Raw genomic sequence first — 13,559 nt, 5'->3', positions numbered from 1 at the left:
ACTTGAGAAGGCACCCTTGAGTATCGAAACTCGTAGACATTGCGTACAAAACTTTACACGGAAACAATATTCTACTTATTTCTGAGAATAATAAATACATTCATCGAGTGATGTAACAATTTAGTCATTGACTCTTTCGGATCTGTTTGCTAATTTAAATTATGAAATAATATTTTCGAATGGGTCGAATAATATTTCCAAAGAGTTTTGATTACGTGTTCGTGTCTGCGACGTTCGTACAGAGAAGCATGAATGTTTAGAAAAGGTTTCCATCGAAATTCCAAGGACTGGTCGACAGTACCGCGCGATCAGAAAGATAGCCTAATCAGAAACAGAGAAACGCGTGTCTACGGGATTTTAGGATATTAATTGGCCGGATGGCTTCTAATACCTAGAGTAGCCATTCGAATAACCATTTGAGTATCCGTTGGAGCCCTTGTAGGGAACAGAGTGTATGCTCCTGGAACAAAGATGGTAGAAATCGGAAGATGAGGAAAGTACTCTTCAAGGAAACTGTTTCCTCTCTCACCACTTTCTTTCTCCTCCTATTTAGCAAATCAATTCCAACCGTTTCGCGAGAGAGGGTTTTCGTGCGCGCTGCTGTTAGTATCAGTAGAAGTAGTGAGGCGGCAATTCGCGATCGTAGATCGTAGCAAAAGAAGAGCACAGGAAGAAGAAGAAGAAGAATATAAGTAGGTGGTAGTAGCAGAGCTTGGCATGCTGGGGGGCTCTTAATCATTTCGTGGTGGCGGTACACGATACGCGAGAGTCGATCATGTGTTGCCCTCGTGATCGGGATATATGCGGGAAATCTTCGAATGAAGAAACAAAAAAGAAACAAAAAAAAAAGAAAAAAAAAACAATTAAAAAATATATATATATAGAGTAAAATCGAACGATAGAAGAACGTGGTTATAATTTTCTGTTGTTATAGACTGTTGTTGATGTTGTAGTTTTGTTGTTGATGATGTTGATGTTGTTGCGTGTACATTGTGTGTGTGTCAAGGTGCAGGAGGTTCAGAGCTCCCGCTCACCGCCACCCACATCTACAACAGAACAGAAAACAAGACCACCGCCGTTACATACAAGGTATCCATTAGTATCCACCAGTATCGAAGATTTATTTTATTGCTCGCTCGTTCGACCGCATTCACGCTCGCTCGCTCGCTCGTTCACGCGCTCGTGCGCTCGCGCGCGCGCGCGTCTTTGGCTCGCACGTTCCATGCGGAGGCAGCATTATTTCAGACTGATTTATGGGTTAGACCGATCTTCAAAGTGCTACGGAGTGAACGGAGAGAAGGGGCGCGAAGTTTGCGGATCTACGCGCGGATCCTCTCTTTCTCTCCACCTTTTCCGTGCCTTCGCCAGAAACACACGGCGAAGGCGACACATTACAACTTCGCAAGGACAACGCGATGCAAAAAGATCGAGCGAACCGGTAACCCCCGCTCGTATGAAGATGTTACGCGGCGCTGTTAACTTTTCTAGAGTTTTTTTGCCAACTTACTTTACAGAAGTGAAAACTCCGCCCGACCCTGTGCAAGGATAAATCGAGCTTCGGTGGACGATACGATTCTTACGTACAAATTTTTGATACTCGTAGACCAAAGTCAGAGCTTTAATTATAGAATTAAATATCGCAAGATGGACGAAATAAAAATTTAACTGCAAATAAAATTTATATTTGTTATAACATTGTTCTCCATTTTTCGGAAAGCAATCATTATTGAGACTCTTTTTAAGAGGAGCTACTACATTCTCATTGTTTCTTATAGTTTCAAATCATTCCCTTAGACAATTACGTTAAAATGCGACAACAAAAAAGCGCTAATTTTTTCTCAAATTGTTTCAACAATTGACGCACCAACGAAATGAAAGTTGCAGTAATTGACCTTTGTTTTGATGGTAGTGGTTTAGGGAAAGCGTCCGGAAAGTGGCACTGAACGTTTTGTACAACGAGCTCTTTAAATCTAAGAATGAAAGGTTAAATGTAGACATGGGACGAAATCTGATTTTTAAATTCACGAACCTCGAATTCGAAACTCTTAAAATCCCAGAATTTTACTCATTTTCTAAGGAGTACCTATTTCGACAGCAAAACTTAATAAATAAATGAACGAAATTGATAAAATAAAAACTGTATCATTAAACGGATCAAATAACTTAAAAAAAAAATCAAATATATTTGCCGATTCTACAGAGTCGATTTGATTTGATGTAAAAAATTATTGCTTTTAAAATTACTACTACCAAAATGGATAAAAACTTGCGTTGCAACTGTAATGATTTATTACTATAATTCGTCTGTGAATATTGTTATATTTTACGTTCCATCTTTCCTTCATAAATTATCTCGCTCGCGATTAGCGACTGTCGATGACCGACGGATCGCGAAGTGGCATCTAACAGACTTTAACATGACTTTCTTTCGTCGATGTTTCATTATTTACGGTCCTAATATCAAAATACTTGAATGGTATTCCTAATTGGCGAAAAATTTCTTATATCTGCGTTTAAGATATATTAAATGAAATATCCTGGTGGAAGTTGTAACGTTAATAAGATCCTCAAATGTACAATCTTAAGGTGCAATATATGAGACTACCATTATATTATATATATAAAAAAAACCAATTCTTATATAATTGAAAATATTTACAACAGAGTTTCAGAGTTTCTATAATGCTTGAAATCACATATTTCTCATATATCACTAAAGTTTCCTCGGTATAATATATTATATACTGTTTCACTCGCAAAAAGGTATTACTGGAATAGATAAAAACGTAAAATTTAGTACATTTAAATAGCAATAAAAGTAATGTTCTTCTCGCATGGAACGTGCCGAGTATTGCTTCAAACACAGCACGTTTCAAACATCGTTGAAACGTCTCTGTTTAAAACAAGTAAATTCGATTTCTTTTTCACGCTCAGCACAGACATATTCAATCGCACTTTCGATTTTTACCGCGTCTGCGCTCTAGTCGAAGAAACGTCGATCGCGATCGAGAAAATGGGGTTGATGTATCATCGACGAAAATCATCTCGCAGGCTGTCACTAAATGTAGTACTGTCTTCGTTGGATTATCCTTTTTTGCCTTACAAGAGGTCGTATCGGTGACCCGACCGGTTTTCGAAGCGGTTCCTATATTCTTACTCGCTCGGGTCAATATACAATACACGCAACTTTAGCTCGTTTTACATCGCAACTCTACAGTTTGAAACAAAAGCACGCGAGACTATAGAAACTGAACGCGACCACGAAATTATAATTTCAATTTTCGACTCGAATTCGAAAATCTATACAAGGTGTCCGTAGTCTCGAGCATGCCCTCTTTTGTCGAGGTAGAATTTATTGTGTGTTGGAGAATTTATATGTATACCAAAAGGTTGCTTTTTATTTTTCTTATTCGTTTTCCTATATTGTTACCGAATAAAAAGATTTAATGCTTCGAGCAAACAAATTTGCATCGTAATTCTTAACATATTTTTCCTATTGGAGATTCGTACAAACGTCAGAATTTTAAATGTTAGTGAAAACTATTTGCAATACATTTCTTGGAAATATTAACTGCACCAATGTCATAAGAATACTTGAACTGCGTAAAATTTTCAATATAAACACACTGCTTTAGCATAGTAAAACATTTACACTTGACGTTATATTCTTTTAAAGGTGGATGTCGCGAGAATTGTCGGAAAACTAAAATTCTAATGAATAATGTAGTCGAAAAACATAGATTGAAATACTAACGATAGCAGATAAGTTATATGTACCAAGTACATAAAAACTAATGAAAAGAGAAAATGAAATAAATAATGAAGAATTTCAGCTCCGAAACTTGATGATATTATTGATACTTTTGGGAAACAAGATCGTCCTGAATTATGTCAAAGATTTCATACAGAAAACGACTTTTATAGTGTACTTTTTCGTGTCTATGGTGGACCAACAAACGATTAAAACTCTGTTCTACCTACTACAAGAAATTACACTCTCCTTTTTCAGATTTGATTAATTATGTAGTCGTTGCAATACTTTTCTATCCAAGGAATGATTTTTAAATATCGTTTGCATCGATGAATTCTCTTCGCACATTTCGTCTATAAACTCGACACTTGCGCATAACCGATGGAATAAAAGTATCCGAAAAAATCACAATCATACTTCATTTGGTCGAGCATAAATCATTCGACGCGACAGCGTTGGAATACTATATGTACTTTCGCGTGCCCGTACGGTGTCACGTCGCGCAGAAACGAAAATCCCAAGTTCCACGCGAATGTGTATCGTCGTTTAACGAGAATGACTGGCAGTATTCGACGAGACTTGGATAAATTTTTACGAGCCGCGAGTTTAAGACACTGCCAGACGTCATTTGTCAATATTAGACGCGTAAGATTCAACTATTAACGTAACGAAATAATACGCGTACATATGTACGATCGACGAGCATCACAGTTTCGACCGATTCGAATTACACTTTCTCCGCGCTGCTCGGAAGATCGCGATTAAAACAACAGAACGAATTTAACTTGCAGTGTTGGTAATACACCGGGCGTCGTTCGCACTTGTTGCAACTGTCAAACGTGTTTCGATTTCGCTTTGGCTAGAAAAAACTTGCCCGTAGTTTTCACAACACAATCGAGAGCCGTGCGCGACGGAACGCGAACCGAGCACAGACGCGTTAAACGAACACGTTCGTCGGGGCCGTAACGAGCAAGAGGGCCTGGCCCGGCTCCGAGATCGATTCCTCGACGCAGACATTGACGATCGTGGGGGTCACATTGAACTTCACTACGATCTATGTATCGAACCGTCGGGGAGTCACAGTCTCGTCAAACCTGTCGGGCGCGGTGCACAGCATGACCTTTCGGGCTCGCAGAAATTCGTAACCGTCACTGGGAACCCGCGAATCGCTAACGAGAAAAAGAGGGACCACGAGCAATTGGGATCTCCCCTTGTAAAGAAGGGGCTGATCATCGAATGGACCAAGAAACGAAAAAAAAAAGAAAGAAAGAAACGTGCCCGATCGGATGTCTGGGTCGAGCGAATCGACGGCGGAGTCTCGGGGTCCCGTCGCTGCGAGCGACGCGTTGGAAGAGTCTTGGCGCGAAAGAAATTCCAAAAAAAATGTATGAAGAAAAAAAAACGATAAAAAAATAATTCGCGCGTCCGTGGAAATATTCCGTGAAAAAATGTACCTGTGCTGCTTGAGATTGTCCTGCCGCTTGAAGGACTTTCCGCAGACCTCGCAAGTGAAGGTCACGTCGTCCTTATGGCTGCGCTCGTGGATCATGAGGTTGTAAGGCTTCGTGAAGCGCCGCTGGCAGTACTTGCAGACGAACTCTACCGTGCACTTGGCGCGCATCTTCTGCCGGCGGCCGAACTCCCTGCCGTGCCCCTCTGTCTCCATCGGCATTATCGCGAACATCCTTATAAATTCCCACCGCTCCTTCTCTTGGTCGACTCTCTGTCTCCTTTCCCTCTACCTCCTCTCTCGCGGTCCTGCTAACGCCTCGAGTCACTCCCTCCACCTGGTTCAGCCTCTACTCGTCTTTGTCTCTCTTTCGTACGCCTGTTTCTCTCCGTTTCCCGAGGTGCCTCCTGGTCTCTCGTTCTCGCTGCTCGTGTCGCGCTCTTCACCTCCCGCGCAAACCTAGTCCCGACCGGCTAACTTCTGGGAGTGAGATCACTCCGTCTGTACCTCCTCGCGAGAAGGTGCTCGTACCTCTCTCTACCTGCCGGGAAATAAAGGAGCAATGATTTTCGGATCGATTCACCGGAGACTGCTCGATCGTCGCTGGGTAGTACCACCGAGCGCCCCAACCGGGCCTGGCCCCCCCTCCCCCCTTTCATGGCCGTTCTTTTTACCATTTCTCCGAGAAACGCTAACAAGGGAACACTCGACTGTCAGATTTACGATTTTTATCAAACCTTCAACGAATCTGCACCGGTTTCACACCGAGAACTCTATTCGTTTGCTTTCGACTTCGGTATCGGAGTCGTCCATTTTGTTCCACGATCCTCGAATTATCGAACACATTACGAAATTTTTATTCGAATCGTCTTTCAAAACAGGGGTTACAATTTAAGAATGACGATCGCGCAGTATTATCAATATTGATAAAACCGATTCAAATTTAGAGCACTAGGCAGAACTATTTTAATGTTACATAAAAACACTCCTAGATAAATTTGACAATCACCTTCTTTTGCGTCCCCTTCAAATCGATTTACAATATTCTTTCAATCAAATTTGAAATTTTATTCACGGAATAACGAATAGAAATTTGTAATTCGTTCACGTTTCCTTCGTAAATATGGATTTTTTCAACCGATATCCAGTCGAACAGAGCCGCGGTCGAAACCTAGTTTACGAACGAATCTAAAAGTTTGATTTGGAGTAAAATTATTGGGTAACACGAATAGAAAAAAATTATTTCATTTCCTACGAATTTAACAATAAAAGTGAAACAGCTCGTTAAAGGCCCTGTTCGCGGTCGTGTCTGGGAAATCACTGTCACAGATTAGCTCGAACCTCGAATAATTGGTTTTGAAGAAAGAACTGTCGTCACTAATTGTCCATTCTGTTGACTAAGAATCGCTTTTTGCGTAAGATACTATTATAAATACGTGTACTTAGGCGCAAAGAACGCGTTATAACGAAACAACGTTAACTATTTGTAAAATTACAGTTTAAATAGTTTTCCGAACTTTCAGATATCCCCAAATACAGAAGACTTGCTAAAAATAAATTTTAAAAATTTAAAAAAGAATACTCAAGTATGAGAATAACTACAAAATTGTTGAAGTAAATGGTCTCTGATTTCTAGGCGGTCACTAGGGGTAGCCATTGTGCTATGAAGAATTAAATGGGTTAGAAAGGTCTTCAACTGCGGAAGAAAACTACTTTGAATTTTTAACCATTTTCCCCGTTATGAAACACTATGTTCACTGTGTAAAGACGATTCGTTAATCTGAACCCCTCAGGTAAAACACAGCTTTCAATTTCAAGCGATACGATACAGCTTGTTATGTAGACTTCAGTGAGTTTTAAAGGAAACAAGTTATTCTTTAGTTATTTTTGCTCTTGTTCACATACAGGATAAAGTGGTATAATAGGTATTTTTGTTTTTATCGAACAATTGAGAGTAAAATTTATTTAATATTCTGTTAAGAGGACGTTTTGACCGTTAGAATGTTTGATCCTCATCAGACACAAGCGATCTTTAATGTAGGTGGATACTACACTATTTTTATCGAAACAACAATTTGATTCGTAAATAGATAAGACCATTTATAATTGTTCACAATTCGATACATTGTACAACGAACAATTTTGAAATTAATAATATTACAAAGATAAGTACCAGATAAGAAAATGAGACATTGCATGAAATTGTATACTGTCGAAGAACCTATCGCATATTTGGTACTCGTGGTATTTATTGTAGATGGTAACAATTAATAAACAAATTCTCACAACTAAAATTAAAATATACTAAAGTCGATCGGAAAAATATCGTAAATTAAGGGAAACGTTTCTCCGTTCCATCAGTAGTTTTCAAGGCATACGGAGGCTTAGTCACGTAATTATTTATTAACTGACCAACAAGTGACACACTTTGTAGGTTTTCTCTTAGACCCGTGTATTATGAGTCAACGTTTCGACCGACAGAAGGATCCTCTCGCACCATCTTCCCACCGTATTTAGCATTCTTCGAGCACTGACGAATTTTTAAATACGGGATAGTTATGTAAAAACTTGAAGAACGCTGTCAGATCAGAGACTCGAGTCGGCAAACGAGTTTTATAATCGCTAGACGCGAGGATGAATATGATTTGTCCACGACGAACGGTCTACCTAGACTACCTACAAGTACTCATCGAGACGAAACATATAATTTCACGAAATAAAAAAATTAAAAAGACGAAAAAGATTACAACCTATACAAAATTCAACGTTCGTTTGAACGATCGATTCTCAACACAACCCTCGCTTCCGATAGCCTTTAAAATTCTCCAGTCGATCAGACCTAGCATCGAGCAGTCATTCACATATTTTTACCCCCAAACGATTGTCAATGGCCGTAGAAAATGAAACTCGGATTAACCCAAAGTCAAAGTCGACGAGCCTCGAGGGGTCGAGCTTCATTCTCGAAACGCAGGAGGGTGCAGCTATGGAAAAGCGAGATTCGATCGCAAGTAAGGATGTCCAAATGAAAGTAGTATGGGAAGAAGCTTACCGCTTGACCGGTAGTCAAAAAGAGTGGTCCCGCGGAGTGGAGAGGCAGCAATAAAAAAGGCCCCCGGGGTCCAATCGCGCGGTGTGGCGCGGCCATTGTGCAGGAGCCACGTCCGGTGCTACTGGTAGCGCAAGGTAAGCACACGGCGCACGCTCGAATAAAGTGGCGTGTCCGAATGAGTAATAAGCGTGGCTGGGCGTATCCCGGTTGGTTAGGCTGCCTAACGGCGGTGGGGCCTAATCGGAGCTGCGTGTTACGCGGGAGTCTGCTCTGCCCGCTTTTCGTTTTGCTCTTCTTCGCGTAACGCCAGCTCCGGGCTGACGCGGGGTACGTTACAGAGACTCCAACGATTCCGAAATTTCGAGCACTTGGCCGTTCTTCAACCTCTATCCTCCTCCGATAACCCGATTTTTCTCTACATCGACTCTTCCATAAATTTTGGGACGACTTTAGTCCGGACTTTGGTCGATTCGATCAGAGATTTCCGAGTACGAATCAACGATAACGTATAACTTGAGATAAACGAGGAGGAACTACAAGTGACAGAAAGAAGAACTTGGTCGTACCGGATAGAGCGATGTTTGACGTTAACATGAATTCAATGTCAACGCAACGTGGTTAAAAATGTGTTATAAACGACTAAAACTTGGAGATCGACGGTTAAGTTTCGATGACAAAAAGAATTTCTTTGCATTCCCTTGAGTTTCCAACAAGCTATCTCTACACGTCAATCGCGGGACAAACGTATTTTTCCCATCAATCATCGATACTCGTGATTACCAGTAATCGATGGGAAAACCTTATGGCAAGAAGCAAGTTCGTCTAGTCGTCTGTCGCGATCGAGAGGTCAAAGCTAATGTATGATAATGTATGATAATGCAATGTATGTGAAAGCACGCAGTTAAGATCGCGTAGTACGTCGGAGGTATCTACGAATAAGCGTACCCACGCAAACAGTGTATCCATATAAAGCCGAGTTTCACCCTATCGGAAGAGGATCTTCGATTCCTTTGAAAAAGTTACGCAACGAACGACGTAAAAAATATATTTCAAAATATTCCCAGGTGGGAAATTACCTGTCGCGTACCGCGTGCAATCTTCAATGTCATCTAGCTTCGTTCCTAGGTTCGGTATCCGAATTCGAAGCGTTTGGAATGTTGCTATGAAGTTACGACGACGCAGAGGTTGCCGATCCCCGTCGTCGCGCCATTGTTACAGAACACGATTTCGATCATCGTGAGGAATAATGGAGACGTTTAGCGGGCTCTGACGTGAATACAATTATAAAATTAAGCCAACGGACCCCGGGGACGTTGGATTTCTTAATCCTGTTAGACACGCGTCCTGCAATTCGATCAGGTTGTCGTATTCTTGGTACACTGACGCTAATGCGGGTTTCACTCGTGAATGCGGGCACGTCCGACCGAAACCAAAGGTCCGTGTACTTGTCATCCACCGAAAATTATCGTTCGAATCAGCCGTGGATGCCCGCGTCGTGATTCGCATGGATTACGGCGATCGTTGTCGAAGAAAAATCCTGCTTCCTAAGTAGCCAAAAAATTTTGGTGCTCCTAACTATCGGGACTCGTCGATTCAATTTTGCAAATTATACGTCTAGATTCGTCAGAATGTAATAGGATTACGTTTAATCAAAATATTACGCCGGATCAGCAAGTTAAACTATGATTCATTAGAATAATGATGGAATTTTCTTTCCTAATGTTCAATGAAAAACACACTAGAATCAGTGTCTGTGTAAAGAATTCAGAGTTTACGCCTTGGTAATCAGATTTTCTCAAAACCGATGTTTCTATCTTTCGATTCTCCCAATATTTACTGAAATCGACGTTCCTCAAAGCGTTGGTCAAATACCCTAAAATAAGTCCGACACCAAACTGTATGGATCTACTTATAACGCTTGTGGACCTCCTATCGCACCCAAAATCAAGCAACGAATAACGCAACCTGAAAGAATTCCAATGTTCAAATCAGTGTATTTTGAAACCTAATATTATTGGAAAATTATCATTAAATTGATACTCGATTAAATTCAAAAAACTATTACTATCGCGTTGATCATGACACTCGGACAAAATGATGGACGCCATTCTTCGTACAGACGCAAGCTACAAAATAACTTACGATTATATTTTTTATTAATAAATAATATTCATTTTTATTCCCCTGTCGAGCCCTCCCTATTGACTATTTGTATTTGTTAAAAAATATATTCGCGTCAAGAACAAGTCCATCTTTACGAGAGATCTTGATCAACGCGCTTCGATGGATTTTAGATTCATACGATACGAACGAAAAGACAGATTTCTCCAGCCCTTGGTGAGTTTCCTGGCATCTACTCATTCTACCATACTCGAAAGGTTATAACCGTTTGCGTGGCTCCCAGGCACACCAGCCAGCCTGGCAATAATCCATTCCATGCTTCTCGAATACACCAAAGTGCAAACCAACGATACTAATTTCCATGCAGTCAGAAATGAAATTACTGATTGCACGATTTCTGAAATCCTTCGGCGTAAGCTCGACGACTTTGGAGCGCAGAGGGCTGCTCTGCGTTCTCAGCGAACCCGTCCATCGAGAGTTTCGCTCCGGACGAAGTCGAGGATCGCAAGAGTCGATCTACGGGGCAGTTTGCGACTCGATCGTGCTCGTCCCCGACGACAGAGTCGGTCTTTCATCGGGCACGCCATCCCAAGAGGCTCCCGCGTTTACGCTTGGTCTCTCGCGAGCAAAAGGAAACGAAGGACGGAGGGCACGGATGAAGAGGCAGCCAATCAAAGAAGAACGGAGTGGAGCCAACCAAGAAGCCCGCACGACGTGCGTGCACCCGTTCTCGTACGTATGGAGGAATAAAGAAGGGAGCAGTAGCCTTCGTTCGTTCGCCGGTAGCCAACCAAAGAGGAGCTGCTACCGTGAACCGCCCTACCGCCGACTACCGGTTTTCGGCCAGTCGCTACCGAACCTCCACAGAAATCCACCAAGCGGAACCACACCCTCCACCTCTGGATCGACGTGGTGCCGCGGTACTGGATACGACCAGAGACCTCAACGTGGAAGGGTCTGCCAGGGAAGGGCAGCTTTCTGCTACGATTTCCCCGTGCTGTCCAATGGGAACGGAGACACGGTGGGCCCTTGATGGGGTTTTTTTCGAGGATCAAAGCGGTTGGTGGAACAATACCCCGATGGCGACGAGTTGGATTCTTAGCGTTCAAAATATTTGCCATCCTCTACGAGACAGATATCGATATTTTTAGTCCTTTTCATGCTGATTTGTTTAAAAATTTTCAACTCTAGGTTTGGATATAGAAATTCTGCTTCGAAAGATGTTTAGGCTAGTCTGAGAATTTTTAACGTTCCTAGGGTCGAAGTAAAAGGGAAGTCTTTTGGGATCAGAAATTCAGATCTGTACCTCTCTTTCCGTTCTATCGTCTTTTATACGAATTTGAAATAGCTATCGAAATCTCGAAAAAAACAAAGAGATCGAATTTGCATCAAGCACGAAACTTTTATTATAGAATTTTTTCTTTCGAGGACTCAGCTACTTTTGTATTTATAATTAAATCGATTAGGAATAATTTCCTGAATATTCCAAGATCGAACGAATTTGGATGTCCGTCCCTTTGAAATGGTGGGCAACGTTCGTGTGCGGACGTGAGACGCGAAAGAGTGCTGCGTAACGCGATACGACGAAGGTTTCGGGCTATCGACGAATGGAACTTGGCTCAAAGTCTTGCCAGATAGCCAATCAAAGCGAAACAGCTACCGTGTACCGCCCTCTGGCACGCTACCGGTTTTGGGCCAGTCAACACGAAGACTCAAGCGGCATCAACGAATGTGAACCACACCTCTTCCCGCCCGCTCGATTCGAAACACAATGAGATACCAAGCAACAGTCTACAACTAAATTCCTTTCTATCGCCCGACATCGATTAAGATAATAATTGTATCGAATTCAATTATTTACAAAGAACGATAACGAGTTTCGAACTCCCAGCATTTAACGGAAAACTTGAAAAAAGAAAAGAGCTTACAATTTCGAAAAGCAAACGAGAACCGGTTTCTAAAATTGAAAAATAAATCACGTCGTCCGTCAAGTTCGATCGCAACGAGTGTCAAAAACGAGCTGTCGCGATAGAATCGCGTTTACTCCGTTCGAACAGAGATAAAAGTCGCACTTACCGATTGAAGTCACCACGCTTGCACCGTAATTCCCTCTGACGCTTAGTCTCCAACTTTCGACGTCCGGTTCAAACGGAGGAACGCGTCCCAGTGCGTGTAATTTCTCCGAACTCGGGAACCGAAATCGTTCGTATAAATCGCGCGGCGAGAAAAGCCGGGAACTGGTTCGAGAAATCGATTCTCTGGGTGATCGTGTGCCGGGATGCTGTCTTATGGGCTGACAGGTCTGGACCGTTTGGGTGCGCGGCGTCGACTGAAGCTCCGTTTGCCTGCTCGGTTCGCTGGTAGCCCGAATAGGTAGGCACACCAGAAGACGGTAGGACGCGGTGTGTAACCGCCAAAGGTCTCCTTCGTCGTCGTCGTCGTCTCGCTTCTTCTGGTTGGAGGACCGGGAGACACCTCCCTACCGAACCCGGCTCACCGATGCCCACCAGTTCTGTCGTACGTCCGTGTGAGCCTCTCTCGATTCTACCAGAAACGCACCAGGATCTTCCTTCCTTGAACTAGCGCGGCCGGGTAGTGGTGGTGGTAGTGAGAAGAGAAGCAGAAGAGTGGCGCGCTCGCGGACCGCGGAGGAGGAACGGGAGCAGAAGAAGGAAAAGGAAGAGGAGCCCGAAAGAAGAGGAAGAAGCGCTCCTTATCCTGGCTGTCTAGCGTCCTTGTCTGGCCAGTCGCCGAATAGCAGCGCGGTTATTCACAAATCCTTCGACAACGCGGCTTCCTGAGCTCCTGGGAGAGTACTCAACCGCACTCCCCTCGCTCCAACTGTCCCTCAACTTGCTCCCTCTCTTCCACGATCCCTTCCACCTGGTCCGATGGGACCGCCCTCGTAACCGTAGGATCAGAGCATCCCTCTTCGCCCACGCGGGGACCCTTTTCGAAACGGTCTTCCCACTCTTCCGTTGAATACCGACGCCGGTTCTTTCGTTTTCGCCCTCTTCGCATGTTTGCCCCCCCGCGGGGGCGGTAGCCGCACCAGGGCACAAAGGAGGTAGCCGTTCGAGAGGAGCCACCGCGCCGCGGCCACGGCTCTCGCCTCTCTTTCTCTCGCGTTTTCAGACGTTCGATTTTTATTTTCTCTCTGGTGTTCCGCGACCAAGAGGGCAAGAGAC

General features: G+C 43.0%; 1 protein-coding gene across 2 annotated transcripts; it reads right to left on the bottom strand.

Moving 5' to 3' along the window:
• Positions 1-202: 202 nt before the first annotated feature.
• Positions 203-12,524, bottom strand: LOC122403418 (protein drumstick). Of its 2 annotated transcripts, none has more exons than XM_043406931.1 (3): positions 12,448-12,524; positions 5,206-5,742; positions 203-1,046 (listed from the first exon to the last, which is right to left on the bottom strand). In XM_043406931.1, exons 2-3 carry the CDS (start codon positions 5,433-5,435, stop codon positions 1,031-1,033), a joined length of 246 nt encoding a protein of 81 aa, XP_043262866.1. In that variant the 5' UTR covers positions 5,436-5,742; positions 12,448-12,524; the 3' UTR covers positions 203-1,030. The 2 variants fall into 2 exon arrangements, with proteins under 2 accessions (XP_043262866.1, XP_043262865.1); XM_043406930.1 differs by having other exon boundaries at positions 203-460.
• Between the last annotated feature and the right edge of the window lie 1,035 nt (positions 12,525-13,559).

This window comes from Colletes gigas, unplaced genomic scaffold (genome assembly GCF_013123115.1).
Source record: "Colletes gigas isolate AHSC1104 unplaced genomic scaffold, ASM1312311v1 Colletes_gigas_Sc00052, whole genome shotgun sequence".
Taxonomy (NCBI): domain Eukaryota; kingdom Metazoa; phylum Arthropoda; class Insecta; order Hymenoptera; family Colletidae; genus Colletes; species Colletes gigas.
This window is presented reverse-complemented; position numbering and strand designations above follow the sequence as displayed.

What these genes read in the sequence shown, in the direction of transcription:
- LOC122403418 (XM_043406930.1), bottom strand. Translation starts at nt 5,435, where the DNA reads ATGTTCGCGATAATGCCGATGGAGACAGAGGGGCACGGCAGGGAGTTC. An exon ending in GACAATCTCAAGCAGCACAG is followed by an intron (nt 461 to 5,205) that starts GTACATTTTTTC and finishes TCTTTGTTCCAG; the next exon opens with GAGCATACACTCTGTTCCCT.